The 18,938-nt window shown below is 40.9% G+C and overlaps 1 protein-coding gene across 15 annotated transcripts in view; it reads right to left on the bottom strand.

Moving 5' to 3' along the window:
* Nucleotides 1–18,938, bottom strand: part of KALRN (kalirin RhoGEF kinase) — a 492,818-nt gene that overhangs the window by 121,089 nt on the left and 352,791 nt on the right. For all 15 annotated transcript variants that reach the window (XM_079992485.1, XM_079992495.1, XM_079992497.1 and 12 more), the window contains 9 exons: nt 18,251–18,360; nt 16,945–17,014; nt 16,064–16,153; nt 9,388–9,480; nt 8,073–8,184; nt 7,165–7,355; nt 6,755–6,856; nt 4,599–4,741; nt 3,471–3,573 (listed from right to left, as the gene is read on the bottom strand). In XM_079992485.1, coding sequence (XP_079848611.1) covers nt 3,471–3,573; nt 4,599–4,741; nt 6,755–6,856; nt 7,165–7,355; nt 8,073–8,184; nt 9,388–9,480; nt 16,064–16,153; nt 16,945–17,014; nt 18,251–18,360 — 1,014 coding nt within the window. The remainder of the gene's footprint in view (nt 1–3,470; nt 3,574–4,598; nt 4,742–6,754; nt 6,857–7,164; nt 7,356–8,072; nt 8,185–9,387; nt 9,481–16,063; nt 16,154–16,944; nt 17,015–18,250; nt 18,361–18,938) is intronic.

Below are 18,938 nucleotides of genomic sequence, written 5' to 3'. Positions count from 1 at the left end.
AATGGAAGGCAAGAGACAGGTAAATTCTGCCACCATATCAACCCAATGTGTTGAACTGTTCAGACACTATTTCTTATGGCATTAATACAGCCTGGATAATTTTTTCTTATTGTCCACAGCCTACAGGAATACACACACACACATATATATACAGTCGTACGTTCGCTTACATATCCCTCCAGTGACGTAAACTTCGGGATACATAAGCAGCAAACCCGGAAGTATATTTCGGGGTTTTTGCCACATGCGTGTGCGCAGAAGCAGTCTCTCCAGTTCCGAAAACCCCAGGATCCGGCCAGACCTCTGGAACAGATCCTGTCTGCAACCGGAGGTACCACTGTATATATATTTTCAGTGAGTGGTATATAAATTGGCTGAGTATGTTTTAGTATAAATGTGACCAGTTAGAAATCATTTTTTCCACCTGTAACATGCAGCCTTTGGATGTTTCAAAAAACCCGCATCACTCCCTGAGAAAGCAATGTGTGACATATGCACATAACAGGAAATCACTGAATGATTGGCCTTTGCTTCAGTTTTGCAGGGATGGGAACAGCTGGAGAGGCACTGCAGATGTGTTGCCATGGGAAATTTGCCTTAAATTCTCAGAAAATGCATAATCTTCTTTGAGGATGGGGATGTTGGTGGCCAGAGTGGTCAATAAGTGAGTAGATCTGCAGCCAGCTGCTAGGGTTTGCAATAGTCAGGATAAGATGTACAGTCTAAATTCTGCCACAGTTTCCAAATTTTGAAATGAAAAAAAGAAAAAGATCCTTCAGACAAAATATTGCAGACTTCAAAATGTATTGCCAACAGACTTGGTTCCTTGCTTTAAGGTCACTTTTATTGTGAGCAAGATTATTGTGGTTTCTCAAGGGCTTTGATTATGTGCTTAATTGTAATATGTCATTCTTTACAAAAAAAATTGAAATTCAGAGATTCAGACTGCCAAGAAAGTTAAGCAAGTGTACAACCATGATAACAAACTAGAGCTTGATCTCTAATCGCTTAAGCAAACCGCATACAAAATTCGTCCTAAGAAAAGAAAAGAAAAGAAAAGAAAAGAAAAGGAAGAAGCATAGCTAACTTTTGTGCTGCTTCTGAACAATGTGTTTGGAACAGTGCATTTGCCCAGCCCTACTGACCTTTTAGACATCTGTGAAGGATCATATGACTGCCACTTTATTGGAAGGAAATTAAACCAATAACACCGGAATATGCCTTTAATGCAAACATAATTTGTATATCTTAGGACTCCTATAAAAGTTATTCATTTAAGATTTACTCCTGTTTCACAGGTTTGCTCTGCCAACAATGCTGCTTATGGTATTTACCCTGCTTCTGGAAAGGACATATGTTCGACCATGGAACAGACTCCCTCAGGTGGTTGTGGACTCTCCTGCATTGGAGGTTTCTAAGCAGAGGTTGGATGGCCATCAATGGTTTAGTTCAGATTCCTGCATTGCAGGTTTTTGGACTAAATGACCCTTCCAACTCTACACTTCTATAATTCTATGGCATGTACCATAACATTGTCCCAAATGTACCACAGACAAAACTCTTCAGGCAGTTTAGCAAATTTTTTATACCTTTACTGCTTTTGTACCTGAACCAAACAGTGATATTTCAAGACTCAATAGCAATCAGCAAACTACAGCTCAGTAATTGCTTCTGCATGATTCTAGATTCAGGTAGGTAGCTGTGTTGGTCTGACGCTGTCGAAATGAAATAAAAAAATTGTCCAGTAGCACCTTAGAGACCAACTAAGTTTGTTCTGGGTATAAGCTTTCGTGTGCATGCACACTTCTTCAGATACTGAAGATACTTCAGATACTGAATCAGAAGTCTGCATTCTGAATTGTGTGCCTTGGGACTCTATCTATCTATATGTCTGTCTATCTATCATCTATCTATCTATCTATCTATCTGTCTGTCTGTCTGTCTGTCTATCTATCTATCTATCTATCTATCTATCTATCTATCTGTCTGTCTGTCACCGCTGAAAGATCAGGAAACAATACCAAGCAGATGCATTTCTGTTCCCAATCAAATTAATATGGCAACTGAATATCCAGATCTGAACAATGCATTCAATGAAAACAGAATCCAATCATCTTCAAGCATTCCACTATGTCAAAGAGAGAAAAGACAGAGACTATTCAACCCCACAAAATGACTCCTTACCAGGTTTTGCACCTTGGACACCACACTAAAGTCTTGTGTTGTTCTTGCTGAAGTGCGTTTGAGTTCCTGGACCTGGCAGCCCTCTTCATATGTGGTTTATCAATTCCTGACAGGGCCTCTTCTAACACCACCAATTTCCAGGGTCCAACAAGCTCACATTCCCCATCTGTCTATGCCTCCAAGCAATTGTGCTGTACAATCTGAAATGTGTGTCTTAAAATTTCGAGGAAGCAAGCAGAGCCTCCCTCAATCCAGAAGTAGTACCCTGATGGCCACCAGAATATTGAAAGAGTTTCTGGGCTACAAATCACAAATCACACACTAATCTACTTACAACCTTAAAAACATTCCTTCCCCAAGTGACTACTTAGGTTGCTTATGCTATCAGGCTGGCCCTGCTAATCAGCCCTTGCCTCCTTGCCCATCCTTCCTCCTCCACCTGCTATTACAGAGCAGGAGTAACACATGGACATTACTTGGAAAGGAAAGTCTTTTCCATGTTATGGTGCCACAGACTTGAGTGCAACTCAGCTCTTTTACATTTGCATCACATAAATTCTTGGTGATAACTACTTAAGGATGACGCGCAATTCACAATGCCAATGTGCCAAGAAAGAAAGAAAAAATAACCCTGGATCCAGTTTATGGAGCGAATCCAGCCTGGCTGCTTTACTTTTCCAGGATGCTCACACTCACAAAGAATGAGTTGTATTCAATTGTGTCTCTTCATTGAGAGAAGGGCAATTTGATCCAATTGAAGCTTCTATGAGTAGAAAGGCAGAAACATTGAATCATAGAATCTTTGAGTTGGAAAGGACCCAAAGGTCATCTATTCCAACCCCCTGCAATGCTGGAATCTCAGCTAAAGCATCCATGACAGATGGCCATCCAACCTCTGCTTATAAACCTCCAAGGAAGGAGAGTCCACAACCTCCTGAGGGAGACTGTACAACCTCCTGAGGGAGGAGGTAATATTTTCTGTGCCCCTCAAATCTGCTCCAGAGGATGTTTTTGAATAGAATGGAAAGCGGCACAAGGGAAATTTGCAAAAATCATCTCCTGTCCCTTTCCACTCATGGAAACCTCCACAGGATCAAAGAGACTTCTGTCAGCTGAGGGACAAAGTTGGACATACCTGATATGAACTCTATGCAGCCATGGAACGTAAACGGACAGTTTAAGCAGTTCCAAAAAGACAGAACACTTAATTTTTATCTCTGACGACAGTTTAATACTTTTCTTCTGCCTAGAATCAGCAGTGCTATATTTTCAAGAACAAATCCTACCTTGTCACTGTCCACTGTATTTTGAGAAGTTCTGGATGCAATTGAAATTGTGTCTGGCTGACTGCTCCCATCTCCTTGGCTGTCGGCATCTTCTCCTCCCTCTCTGCAGGGAAAGAACCAGAAAATTTCGTCAATGGATTTGAAAACTGCTCTGCTAGTGTGTGAAAAGTCAGTTGCTCAGCCGATCACATTTGTGTTACAACTCAATCTGTAATTTAGAATGATGTCACCTCTACCATGAAGCTAGCACATAATAACCATGTTTGCTCTTGGAAATTGACTATCCTGGGCTTATATGGTGACAGCAATGTTTCTTAAAATAGCTCTGTAATGAGGGTGGCCTGCCCATAGCCCATTCTGCTTGGATTTCTCACATAACCAAACCAAGCTATCTAGATTATAGCTTTGCTGTTTTGGAAAACGGACGCCAATTGCCAAGGGTCATTTCTCAGTCTTTGCATTTTTAGTAGTTTGAATTAAGAAATCATAACAATCTTTAAGGAAAAACGTACAAAACATTAATGTACTGATACCCTTCCCCTCCATTTTATATATTTTCCACATTTTACAAGAGTTTGGAGTATTTCATACCTTTCCATTCAAATGTTCTCTCTGTAAGTCATACTATTGTGGGGTTTCTTTGTATGTAGCAGGTGGCAGGTTGTATGCCTGAGTCCCTTCTAATTCCTGGATCCAACAAGGATTCAATTGCTGGAATAGCCAGGCAAGTTTCTTGGTAATGGCCAGCTAAGTATGGGTTGCTAAGGTAACAAAGGAAGTGGCTCCAAGCTAGAGGTAAAATGGGGGGGGGGGCTCCCACATATAATTGTTAGTTAGAAAGACAAAGGCCAGAGTTGAGGAGTGTGAACTAGAAGCAAGGAACCAGCTGGGCAGCTGAGAGACAGAGCCATGCCTGATTTCTGCTGGATCCAAGGCTATGGCTATGGGAGAAACTGATCCCTGTAGACAAAGTTTATTGTGCTGCTGATATTCACTGAAACAACTATTTATACAATTACTCCCACATTGACAAATCTTCACAAAGCCTTTGCATAGCAAACTAATTACCTTAAGCAGAGCGTCAAGTGATTAAAAATCATAGCTATTCCAAGGAATTACTAAGATTACCTCTTACTGTTGTTTCTTTGCTTTGCTGGGGTTTTGGGGAGCTGTATTGGCTCTTTCAAGGCTCCCTTTAAGTGTATCATCCTTTCCTGAATCACTTCCCGAATATTTTTTATCCACTCTTGTTTTGTTTCAATATTGGATGCCTAAAGAATTCAACAGAGAAAGCAGAAGTATGGCTTCATGTTCTAGTGCTTTGTTTCAGTTTCTTCCATTCCTTTGTTCTTCATTAGAGAACAATCTGCCTGGGTAAATCATAAGTAGTTCAAGTGTCAAAAGCACCTGACCAGCTGCTTTAGCAAAAACCAGATAAATGTGTGTAGTACATGAAATACAATACGCCTGACAGAGGGGGAAATAGGATGTTGTTCCATCACTAGGATTTCTGTATGCTACAAGGTCCTTGTTAAAACAAAATCAATCAGCAAAAATCACCAGCTTGTTCAGGTGGTGAAAAAATCGTTAGAGTCAAAACAATCCAGAGAGACTGGGCAGTAGTTAAGGGGCGGGGGGGAATACTATAAAGGAACTTTCAGTGAACTTGATTCTCTTCTGTTATAAGCAATGAATAGCAAATACATTCCTTACGTCACACCACGTCAACACCGCAGACCATTTCCCCCTTCCCCCCTCTCTCCCCCCACAACTGCATGTCTATAACAATAGTGTCTCATACCGAACATAAACCAACTATGAAAAAGACTCTATGAATTGAAAATGGAGACGCTATGTGTCCTCTTCCTTGTTTATGTGTTTGTTTTTTAACATAACAAAATCTTTAATAAAATCCAATTTTAACCCCCCCCCTTGCAGACTACTTCAGTCTCATGAATCTGATAATATGTACCTGATCTGCATTCAATTGGACCACATGGACTTTTCCTAGCAATGCCTGGGCATGATTTAATTTCCTATCAACCTTCTAGACCTTACTTTTTTTAAAAAAAATTAACTTGCTAGGTGCCTTGTTTTAGTTAGGAAAGTATGTTGTCTATCAAGGACAAGGGCCATCATTCTCTTTCAAGCCTTTGAAAGGTGTGTTGTTTGATTTGTGAATCAAATGAACTTTCAGGTTACAAGTACCCAGGAAATCCTTAGAGAGGCAGATCACTATTGCAAGATGGTCCTAAGTCTGTAGCCTTAAGGAATGTGACTAGAGAGTGTGTGGAATTTGTGTGTAAGCCTTCATGATTAATTTGTTGTTGTTTTTTGCTCCATTTGTGGGTTGAGTTTGTTTTTCAATAACCTTTCCACGTAAAACCCTTTTCTTAAGAAATTATTGTATCACTTTAGTACACTTTTATCTACGCTTCATTAAAACCTTGTTATCTCTGATTATTCACCATGCATGTCTTAAGCCAAGTTCTATGCAGGTGGCGCTGTGGGTTAAACCACAGAGCCTAGGGCTTGCCGATCAGAAGGTCGGCAGTTTGAATCCCTGCAATGGGGTGAGCGCTCGTTGCTCTGTCCCAGCTCTTGCCAACCTAGCAGTTCGAAAGCACGAAGTGCAAGTAGATAAATAGGTACCGCTCTGGCGGGAAGATAAATGGCGTTTCCATGCGCTGCTCTGGTTCGCCAGAAGCAGCTTAGTTATGCTGACCACATGACCCGGAAGTTGTACGCTGGCTCCCTTGGCCAATAAAGTGAGATGAACGCCGCAACCCCAGAGTCACCCACAACTGGACCTAACGGTCAGGGGTCCTTTCTTGGGGAGACATGAGGGAAACTTTTAGGCCAATTGGTGATAAGTAGCTTGGCGGGGGGGGGGGGTAACCCAATCACTTGCTGGTAGAAAGCCCTGAAATGGGGAGAGTAGGTGAACAGGAGCCATTGTGTTTCGCAGGATCTGCATCCCCATCACAGCACGGGACCCAAGGTGGCTAAATCATATGGGCACAGCATCCTAACTCCTACCTCAAGGCCAGTTCAGCTGCTACATCATTATTAATGCAACATCATCAGGTGGACTGTATGCAGACTCCCAGCTGTGGAAGTAGAGAACTGCTAAGGAACCACAGTCTGAAGAACTGGACTCTATTCTACATCAAACTCAATATCAAACTGCTAGCTGTACCACAGAGCTAGGTTTATCTAACAACATATGGCTGCTGAGGTAGAACAATGAGATGAAGACACAGAAAATAAACTTGGAGACTCACTTTCAGCACTGTTTTGTTATCTGAGGAGGGAGTCCGTCCAGACCACAAGGCAAATTTGCAGGGATCTCCTTCCACATGCTCTGTCACTCCCAGCTCTGAGGTCTGTTAGGAAAGAGAGATGGTTGGGAAACACATTTTCTACAGATTTAGAACTGAGGCTAGGAAGAAACTCACGCCTAGTATCATACTGCAATGGATGTAACTTTATTGAATAGTGTTAAGCCTTTTCGGGTATCCTCTGCACATTGCTTCTCAAGTAAAGTAGAATAAAGCTAATCCTCATGGGATGTGGCACCAAACTGCTAGCATCTTCCAAATTTGGTACAAAGACATGCACACCTTATTTCTGCGCCCTTCATACTTAAAAAATAAGCCCATACAAACATTCATCCTAGTCTCAGCAAACATACCAGTAATTTGTTCTTGTAAACATATTTAGTGTGCCCTGCAGAATCTTTGATCTCTTTGCTGAAAACAAGAGAAATTTCAAAGAGAAACAAATGTCTCTCACGACCCTTCCGGATGAGAGATTTGGGGTCCCACACTTGAAAGGAATCTTGAAGGATCAGTTCTCCCTGAACATCCAGATTTTCATCAAATCCTACATATAAAACAAATCAGATCAAATGAAAAACATAAAGATCATGAAATGAAGTTGGTTTTAGACAAACTGATAAGACAGAGACTGAGAAATGAAACTTGTTCTCTAAAGAATTACCAAAAGTAAGGGAAGAGGACATATGTGCCATATCTATAAATGCCATGAAATTCTGTGCAAGTCTGAGATTGTGTCTGACCTCCTTGCCATATCAATCTTGTGTTCCACCACCGAGACCCCCTTTTCCTTCCCAAAAGAGGGATTCCATAAATGGGGTGAGGAAGCAATGACCCTTTGGAACTCTGATGCAAACACACTTTCTAAAGTTGTACAAAACTACTGTACAGAACAAAAAATAGATTATGCAACAAGAGGGAAAGGGATTGGTGAAGATGTGCCGAAAAGGAATGGGGCACTAGTTAAACTTGGACAAAATGTGGCAACTTCAAGGAGATATGTTGTGTGTTGAAAACAAAAACTTTTAAGAATGTGTGGCACAAGTTATAGACAGTCTCAAGTTCTTTCTTTCATTCTTTCTTTGGGAGCAGGAATCTGCAAAGTTACTTAGTAAAGCCAAGTATCTGTAAATGCTGTTATCTATTTATCCATCCAAAAGAACGCTCACTTCTGCACTTACTGGCATATTCATGTATGTATGTATGTATGTATGTATGTATGTATGTAGTAACATTCCTCTCCCTACTGTCAAAATCTGCTTACCTTCCAACATGCTAACATGCATGGCATCATTGGCTTTCTTGGGAACACTGAGCATCACTTCCAAACCATCCTTGAGTTCTCCCTTCCCTTCTTCACAGCATGTTAGAAGCTCCTGAAGAGAAACAGTAAACAAAACAAAACCCCATAAAAGATTGCTGCTTCCTTAATTTGCAGTCAGTAAGAACATTCAAATCAAGGTATTTGGCACCTGGATGAGTGTGTATCTTGTCAGATGTAGATAATGTTGATATAATATCAATAACAAACACTCATTCTCCACTTTACTGAATATTAAAGTTAAGTTCAGTACTGGGTATTATTATCACAATATTGTTTCAGCTCGTTTTCTCCTTTGTCACCCAACCATCTCTGAGCTCCACCCAGTGACTTTGCATGTGACCCATGCCATTTTGATAGTGACTTGCAGACGAGCAAACATGTGGGTTCCTGGAGAGATTATAGTGACTGCTATGCTCCTCCTCCAGTTCTGCTGCTGTCACATTACCTGGGGTAAAGCTATGGTTTGGCTTAGCAGTATATCCAAACCCAGGCTTGTGGTTTGTCTTACTACAGACAAACCATGAGCCACAACTATGGTTTGCTCGTGGTTTACAACTCATGCTTTGTTTAGAGGAAACAAACCACATGCTCAGGTTCAGATGTGATGCTAAGCCAAACCGTGGCTTAGCCCTGGGTAGCCCAACAGAAGCAGGACCAGGAGAGGACAAGGAAGAAATGCAACATATATTATTATAACAATGAAAAATTTAATGATTCTCCAAGTCTGCTATCTAGTATCACAATGCACCTTGTAAGTGAAATCTAAGTTAGATTACTCAATCTGAGCTGGTGTGGGATTCACATTCCTCTCAGTTAGTGTAAAGGTAAAGGTAAAGGGACCCCTGACCATTAGGTCCAGTCGTGACCGACTCTGAGGTTGCGGCGCTCATCTCGCTTTATTGGCCGAGGGAGCCGGCGTACAGCCTCCGGGTCATGTGGCCAGCATGACTAAGCCACTTCTGGCGAACCAGAGCAGCAAACGGAAACGCCATTTACCTTCCCGCCGGAGCGGTACCTATTTATCTACTTGCACTTTGACATGCTTTCGAACTGCTAGGTGGGCAGGAGCTGGGACTGAACAACGGGAGCTCACCCCGTTGCAGGGATTCAAACTGCCGACCTTCTGATCAGCAAGTCCTAGGCTCTGTGGTTTAACCCACAGCGCAACCTGCGTCCCTCTCAGTTGTGTACCATCAGTTAAATAAAGGCATATGCAAATAAGTATCATAAGAGTAGAAACAAATCACTGGTGTACCTTCAATAAAAGCTGGTATTTGGTAATCCTCTGGACAGGTTTGATTAAGTATGAGGAAATGGAGTTGGCCAGACCATGCCTCTGCTGAATTTCCTTTAAAAAAGTCAAAACAAAACCACAGTTAAGTTAAACATATAAATAGAACACGATGAAAAAGTTCCTAGACTTAGTCAGTTTGAAAAGCAGCCACACATAATCAATTTTAGCTGCACAATACCTGGGCTGACCAGTTTTTTTTGAATAGATAATTATTATGTGGTTACCTGATAGATAACAGTATATCCACAGAGAAATTTTATAATGGTCATTGAGGGAGACCTTTCAATACAAATATGTCAGTTAAGGCTTTCCCAATAAAATAATAAATGGTTTGTTTTAAACAGATCTTTACTCCCATAAAAAGGTGACTTTTTCTTGATAATTAACATTAAAGCCTAGATTAATTTTAATATTTTGGCAGAGATGGTGGGGGAATCACTAAACCCCTTCTACATATGGAAATTTCGATTGCTTTTTAACTTGCAGGAGCCCTTTGAGAATGGTTTACTAAATCTGAGTGAAATACAGCTCCAACAAAATTAATGGGGCATAATATGTATTGTTCCTTTTCTGTTCAGCAAACAAGAGAAAGCCAGTTAAGTCTTCCTGATTCTCATCACAATCCGTAGACATAGGAGAGTTCTCCCTGTCTTCTTCAAATTGCTCCTAAACTGAAGTGCTTTGTTTCTGTGTAGTGTATCTAAACAAAGATGTGCAGTGACACAATTTAAAATTTCCCGAAACAAAAGTGTTTGGCACTGCTCAAGTTATGACAGAGCAGGACAAGGGAGTTTGTTATGAAATCAATAAGGCCTAACTCCTGACTCCCCCTCTCCTATTTTAGCAAAACCATGTTCTTAAGGGGTGATTACAAAAGGTAACAAGGCCAGGCACACTCTGGACCCCTACAATTTGAGCTACTGCAGTGCATGTAGCAAGAACAAGCAGCAGCTGTTCTCAGAGGAAGGTGCAACTTTGGTATTGTATAGTTCCAATCTGGAGAAATCAGGAAGCAGCAAGAATCCACCTATGTGTTAAGAGAGTTGCTGAGTAAAGACAGTCAGCTCTGCTTCATTTCCAAGGCACAACGTAATGCTTTAGTAAACGATGCTCTGTTTTGCCCCATGACTGATTCCCATTTCAACAGTCAATTACTGTAAGAATTACTATAAGGATATGTACAAAAACTAGTGTGTCGATCGTAACTTCTGATAAAAAGTTTCTCCTCACACTGAGAAAACTTAGTTGGCCGTGCCACCAGGTGGCGCGTTGGAAGATGGCCGATAATAACATCTCTCTGACCCATACGAGGTAATTAAGGGGCTGCTATGGGAAGTATGCAGCCTTCCTACCCCCCAGGAGGTGGGGGGCCCTGTCTTGCCAGCGGTGTTCACAATGCACCCCCTGATCCGAGAGATGGGGGTGCCGAACACTTGGCACGAGCCCTCAGTGAAGTCAGATCTTCCTGACGCCGATTCCAATTAGCGCGTGCTGGTTGCTTCAGCTCGGAATTATAATTGGAAACATACGATTGGAAATGAAGCTGAAGCACATACATCAAGTAAAGCTCGACAGATAAGACTGCTGATTAATGGATCTCTGTGACCAGGAGTGACGGATGGATAAGTAAATCTTCTGATGAATCACCACTAGGAGACTGTATGTTTGGAACGAAGGGGGGGGGTGGAGGAAAAAAAACTCTTTTTTTCTTTGCACGATGTGATATTAATAACCCTTCACCCCAGAAAGAAATAAGATCGTCGCGTTTTTACTAATCATAAGCAGGATTTTAAGAACTGTGTGGGATGGATTACAACAGGAGAGAAGACTGGTGAACGGTGAGAAAGAGGAAAATTTTTATGACGCAGTTAAAAAATGGCGTCTCGCCAAGACAGGCTTGCCAGAGAAAGAAGGACAGGGGGAGGAGAATCAGGATCGTTCGAAAGAGAAGGAGTGTTGGAATGCAAGTTTGACCTGACAGAGCCCCCTGATTTATTTGATTTATTTGGCTAGCCTGAGAAAAAATAAAGGACAGACAGAAGATTAACTTTGTTTATGGAAGCGTTGAACAGAGGCTGTCCCTGAGTGATATGGTCTTTGAAGAGTACAAAACCCACACAGAGACGCTCGTTTTCAATCTGCTTGTGAGAATCATCAGAGATTGCAAAGAAAGGAATATATGATAACAACAAGATGAGAAAGAAAGTAATAAAGGACTATCCGGATCGAACTGGATAGAACTGTCAAAGCAGTAAAATAAGTGATGCCTGGAATTATCCAGAATTTTGGACTCGTGCGGAGCTTGATGTATGGGTAACCTCAATAAAATTTAAAATTTGGCTGTATAATTTGGAACTAATGTGATTTGAATAATGTGATGTGATTGGCCTGTTAATAAAAATTATTTTTTAAAAAAGGAAGAGAAAACTTAGTTGGCCGTGGCTTCTCAGAGCATGTGGCATGGATAATGAAACACTTGCATGTAGTCACAAGTTACAATCTATACATGGGTTTCTTATTAATTTCAATTGCATATAGGGTTACATATAGCATACAGTGCATGTGCAGGAGAAAGCTTTCAGCTCAAGGGCCACATTCCCCATGGGTAAACATCTGGAGGCCACATGCCAGCAGGAGGGAATAAAGCAAAAGTAGGTGGGGGTGGAACATCCCTATTCACATCCCTTTCACACCCATCCTTCCACACAAATACACATTTGGGTGCATGCTTTTGTATAACATTCAGCTTTCCCTGTTCCAGATTCTCCAGATTCATCTTATCAGGCTACTCCTTCCTACAGTTCAGGGCGACAGGAGTTTTGCTCTCCTTCCCTTCCACCCTCTTCATCTCAGTCTCTGTGTCTCTCTGCCCCCCCCCCATCTCTGTGTATTATCTCTCGCTTTTTCAAGTAGCCCTATGCTATTTGTCTTTTATATCAAGCTGGGCTCTCTGTCCCCAGTGGGACAATGACAACAGAAAGCTTTATTTCAATCAATCTAACAACAACAGGGCGGTGTGTGAGAGAGAAATCTGAAGTCTGATTTTGCTTATGTTGGTTGTGACTGAGGGACATGAAACAACTCTGATTGGGATAATTATTGCTTTGGGATAAGTGGGAGGCAGCAATAATGGACAAGTGCCTCTGAACATACCCAAGTGCTTTTGGAAGAAGTTGAGAGCTGCAGAAAACTCCCTGGAGCATCCAAGCACTTCTGAGTGCAGGCAAGAATGCCAGAGGAAGAATGGAAAGGCACAGACACTTCTTTGAATATACAAGTGCTTCCAAGCATGGAGGCTGTTGACTTACTTTGGCAGGCATTGGTATGAGGGTTTGGGCCTATGCTGATGAGGGTATAGGGCTTGAAGGAGAGGGTGCTAGGATTAATAGAAAGGCTGGGAGTGCTGGATGTGGCCCCTGGGCCCCTGGTTCTCCATCCTTAATATAGTGCTTCTTTTGTTTAGTTCAGTAATCCTTTCAACTGTGCAAAGTAGACCCAAGTTATCATTCTCTGAGAGATCATGTTTTCTCATAGGCCACCCACGGAGCGCTTCCCTGTTTCGTTACACAAACTGTAAGTACCTTCCATGCAGAAACTGTGTGAAGGGGCCCTAATTAGTCCAATTTCCCTGATGCTTTTGAACCTAGTTGCACAGAATGAGATGGCACTATTCCTTATACCTGTGTAGGGAGTGCAGCTCTCACATGGATGGGCAAGGAAACATGCATGTGAAGCCACATTCAATCCCTGAATGAATTTTGGCTCATTGGGAACGGAGCAGATGAATGCAGTCCTTATCACTGGTTTGTTTTTGTTTTATTATGTATTATGTATTATGTATTCTCATTTTGTATTTTTGTGTTGTGAACTGTCCTGTGATGTTCCAATGAAGGGTGGTATACAAATTCAAATAATAATAATAATAATAATAATAATAATAATAATAATATGGTACCACCACCTGCTAAAATGAGCATCCAGCTGCCCTGTAGGCACAGGTGGGCTGGGTTGAAGAGGGATCCTGCTGAGCCCCTTGGCTTCCTGACCAGTGCCCAGTCTGTCTGACCACTGGCATCAGGCCTGGGCATAAGGCCTCACAGAGAGCAGCAGTACACTGACAGTGATCCCAGGACACACAGACATGGTTCCCAAACACACTGTTGTCCTACCCAATGCCGCCCCAAACTGTAGTCCCCACCTTGCTGTGAAATACACATTCTCATCATGGCCCAGTCTCCTCAACTGCATCCTGATCAGGATTAACCTGCATCCTTGATATGGTCCCTACCTGGCCATTGGATGCTGTGTGTGGAAGCACACAGTATATGTGATCTTTAGATGAGGAATGGTACATAAATTTACTAAATAAATAAGTCACAGGTAAGCTGTCTTCTGGTTCAGCCATGTTAAAGCAGGAGAAGCCACAATGCCCTGCAGGCTGGATTCAGATAATTTTAGTGGAAGGAGGCCTCCACAACGCACTCTTTGTGCACTTTGCCTGGGTTATGCCCAGTATTGTTGGCTTTTAATCTATCTTGTGCCAGATTTTCAATGTTAGTTTAGACTGCTGTCAGCTCACACTAAAAAAATAAAAAAATAAAAAAATAAAAAAATAAAAAAAATCACTTCTAAGTATAAGGCCAGAATTAGACAAGAAGATATCTGAAAATGTTCCCAGAGGACCTAATTTCCACCATAATGTTCCCCATCTCTGATTTTCTGCTGCCCTCCTTCTGAAAATGACACCTGAAGAGGTGCCAAATCAAGCAAGGAACATTTTGCAGTCTTTTTGCATGATTGGATGACTATGTGAGCAGCTATGACAAAGTACAGTCAGGCTAACTCTCCAAAATGCACAAAAAGTCAGCTTCCTGTTTTCTTCCTGTTGCTTTTCAGGAAAAGGGATTTTCTAGCCTAGAAACTGAAAAAGAGAAAGGAAAAATCTACCACTCATTTGCAAAACATAAATGGGATGAAACATCAACTTTTTTTTGTATTAAGCATTATCAGAATATTTCCAACCAGCATAGCGCAGCTGGGCTAGAAAAGCTTAGCCAGGCAAATGCCTTCTAATCTGTGTCAATACCCTGTTAAACATGTAAATCTGCTGAAATGTTACATCCCTTCCAGAAACCTTTGAGTAGGCAAGAATGCCACCTGCTGGTTCTTATATTTAACTATCACACATATTTTCACCAAAGGGACAGGGATAATTCTAAAAGAGACTCCTATGGGACGCTGCCCAATTAAAAAGAATAATACTCTCTCCACCTTTCTTTTTCTTTAACTCACTTGAAAATGTTCTAAACAATGAGCTAAAAAGAGAAAATGTAATCAAGGGCATGTAATGAGGCAAGTCATATAAGACTTTAACAGCTGCATCTAGGTGGAAAGACTGCCAAGGGATGATATTTGTAATTTGAGATGTTCAATTTAGGACTAGATTAACCATTATGCTAAGTAGAGCAGGGACCCAGCCAAACTGGAGTCCTACCTATAGCGCAAGCTAAGAGTGGTTCTGTGCAGTAAAAAAGGCTATCCACTCTTAGTTTTTGGTTCCTGAAAAACTGCCTTGGCTCAGAGCAAAGAAAGCAGTGGTTGACAGGGGATTTTCATTGGGTAAACAGCATTTGGAAAAAGAGTTAACCTTCATTCCACAGTGCTGCTATCTTAATCTGGAATGGGTTCCTTGTGGCTGTTATCTGCTGAAAAGAAGGCAGAACCAGTCACAGATCTCTAATGTTTCACCTAGTTGACCCTAAAAATTGTTTAAAATTAAACAATATTCATTTCTCCCCCCCCCAGACTTTTAAATTTATATGTATTTTTAATACACACAGTCTCAAATATTAAGGGTAATTTTGAATCCTATTAGTAAAATGTAGGTAGCACAATCCAAATTTTAGCAAAAAGCCCCAAATCACTGCCATTAGAATTTGAAAATTTTCACTCAAATTTGAGTTGGCCATTGAATTTACACTTCTATTAATGGAATCAGACCAGGATACAAAGAGCTGTATGGGAAAATTAAAATGTACCACTAGTGCATCAGGGCTTCGGAGACTTCAGGAGAGCAGATTTAATCTAAACTCCTGGCCAATAGCAATGGGTTTGATGAAGTGGCATAACCACCACCACTTGCACAGTCCTTCCACACAAACTGGCCAGGACAGAAGGTTTTGCTGCAGCAGCTCTCAGGCTGAAACACCAAAGAGGTCTGGATTGGGTCCACTGAGATAGATAAACCACAAGCCCAGGGTCAGACATACAGTAATGCTAAGCAACCCATGGCACAGCTCCAGGTAGTGCAGCAGTAGGACTGGGGAAGGCGCTAAACAGTCACAATGTTTACTACAAGCATGCACATACTTGCATGTTCATATTTAGCCATGGTTTGGCTTATTGCTGTGTGTGAACTGGGCCAGTGCAGTTCTAATTTCTCAGTGGCAGCCAGGAGAAAATGAGATGAGAGGGAAACCAAGGCAGCCATCAAGTCTCTGCTGCATGGTGTCTAATACCACAAGCGCAAAAAACTCTCATATAACCAACAAGCCTCCAAACTGGATGGCCATTGCAACAGCAAAAGAGCAGCACAGGTTATTGTCTAATCTGACATAGAAAAACAATAAACACTTACATCGAAGAATGTTCCTGCATGTTCTAGGATTAGCTGGCTGGAGTCAGGCTTGTTTTTACAGTAGGTAACATACATCTGAAATTTATCTGCCTGTGAAAATAAACGCCAAGAGGGGGGAAAGGCAAGATGATCAAGAGTTGTACTTGCACCATTTCCGATTCAACTTCCACAGAATATATGAATACTTTATGTCTGTCCCCTCTAATTAGAAATGTACTGCAAATGAAAGGAACAATAAAAAGTATAACAGAGTATGTTAGAGTAGTAGAAAAAAAATCTACAAGAAAATCATGATTGCCTTTCCTATTAATTAAATGTATGTCCTTTTGAAAATTTTATCTATAGTGCCCACTAACATATCTCAGTGTCTATTTAAAAGTCCTTTTTGCCACAGAAATATATCTTGCACAATATATAAGATGGGGTGCTTAGAAATAATTAAATTAGGAAGTGTGATTTTCTAAAAATTGAAATATAAATGTTGCTGTTACCTATGGTACTGTACACCTTAAAAATTCTGGATCTGTCTTAAACTTGTACTTAGTACATAGAAGTTATTTCATCAAAACAAATCTATATTAGCAGATGAAGCCTGGAATTTCACAATTTTAAGTTGCATTTGTGTTATATTGATCTGATTGTCCATTGGCAGAAGTCTGGTGCCCTGTGATGATTTGCAACCTTTTGCAAATAGCGGACTTATTAGATGGCTGAAATTAATGTTTGAGGAAAACTTTCTATAAAGGTTCAATTACCATTCAGCAAAGTACTGCCTGAAGAACTGCACAGTCCACTACTTTGGCCTACTTAAAGCTACTCAGTCCCTGTTACAAATGATCAAGACATCCATTAATAAATGGTGCTATGTTAAGACTCATTACCCAGGTGACAAAGCAATGACCCACATCTTCAGGGAGTTGTTCATATTTTTCCAGTTCTTTCAGAAAAATGCTGAAAAAGTAAGAGAGAGGACTCTGGTTATAATATGCTTGCCCTACCTGCACCCCAATCAACCTGATACAAGATATTAAAGAGTGTACACCCTCCAATGCTATTTGGTTGAGTGACTCAGGGGAACATCACAACCACCTAGTAGAAGCAGGTGCTGGATGATGGAAAATGCTTTCATATATTTCACAGAAAAAAGGACCCTCCAAATTCATCTCAAATGTTGCTGAGCGTAAAATCTGTCAGTAGATTACAGATGTGCAAACCTCAACCTCTGACATTTCAATCTTAAAGAAATTATTTCACTTCCCCTTGAAATTCCTACAAACTTGATTCAGTTCCCATAATCCCTGACCACTGTGTGTTCTGGGTGGGACTGATGGAAGTTGTGGAGACCAACAACTCATGTGTTCCCTATCCTTGCTATAGATGTTTCAGCTGAGCAGGACCTTTCAAATTCACTGTGGTTTTTTTCTTTATGAGACATTCAGTAGCAACTCTTCTTTTAGTACAGAATTAGTCTGTACAGAATTAGTCACATTTCATGGTAGGTGAATGGTTGGTTACCTTATCCACATAGCAGACCACACATACCTGGCTGTAATACTTAGCATAATTGCCATGCCAATTTCCTTATTACGTAGAGCGTGAGTTTCAAAGTTGGGACTAGATATTCCTGAACTGTCTTATTTCTGGTGTAGAAACGCTTGGCACAACTGGAAAGATCTTCATGGGGAACCATGCTAGACATTGTAGGTCTGAGCCGATGAGTGGGGAGTGTCATCGCACAGAACATGTCTCCAGCCTGCATAAGCAGGTAGGCCAGGGCTGCCCAATATTTATCATGTTAAAATCTATAGCACAGTTATTTTCCTCCTCCATAGCTCAGCACCTGTTTTTGCCACACATTAGCCCACTCCTGCAAATTGTTTGACACTTCATAATCAATTATATATGAAGCTATGAACGAGCATTGGGACTGAGCACTCCTCTCCATGTCCCTCCTCTGCTCTCTCTCAGGGCACACTGGTTTCAGCATGAAGATCCTGGCTTGTTCTTGTTATGTCTGAACCAGGGAACTGTAGCTTACTGTTAAATAATAAGCCAGGGTCTACCCACCAGATCCAGTGTGTGATGCCGGAGGAGAGGAACACTTGGCCTCAATGCTGGTTCCTAGCTTTGCAAAATAGGGTAAGCTTCCAAAAGGGTACCTTTCTCAAAGTGTTGAAGAATACGTACTTATTATGAAAGTCATAAATCTCCTGGATGTTGCCAAAAATTATGTGCTCTTTGTTAAGAATCCCTGGGGGTATCTCCTCTACGCCACTTGTCATTTCCCAAAGATAGGTCTAGAAGACAACAGTAGTTCTTAAACACAGAGAAGAAGTGCACAACAAAAGAAAAGATCTTCTAGTTTTCTTGCCAAAGGCACAGAATATCTCAGAAAACATGGAGTTCTAAGCTAAAAGATAATAATAAAAACCAACACAACTAATAAACCAAAACAATTAATGTGGATGTTTAAGTGATAAGAAATATCTCAACAAATTTAAAGATAGATGCTTTGATGTTCAGACACACCTTCAGCTAGTTCAAAGGTTCAGTTACCATAACCTTTTCTTTCTTTCTTTCTTTCTTTTTTGCTATGCATACAAAACCTTTTTTTGAGGTCCAAACTGAACGTTAGCTTTTTGTCTTCACACACAAATTAATAATAATAATTACATTTCTTACCCACGCTTCACCACAAACAATTTAAAAATACAACATTAAAAGCTGTCTATTACTTATGGTGTTGCATGTCTACAGCAAGAGTAATATATCAGTTTTGAACACATACATTGCACCCACCTTCCATTCTACCTGTAGAAAATATCGAAGGCTTTTGCATTTTCAGATTGTTGAAACACAAACATCATGAACCAGC

This window comes from Podarcis cretensis (genome assembly GCF_951804945.1).
Source record: "Podarcis cretensis genome assembly, chromosome: 1".
Classification (NCBI taxonomy): Eukaryota; Metazoa; Chordata; class Lepidosauria; order Squamata; family Lacertidae; genus Podarcis; species Podarcis cretensis.
Note: the sequence above shows the minus strand (reverse complement) of the source record. Positions and strands in the feature narration are given on the sequence as shown.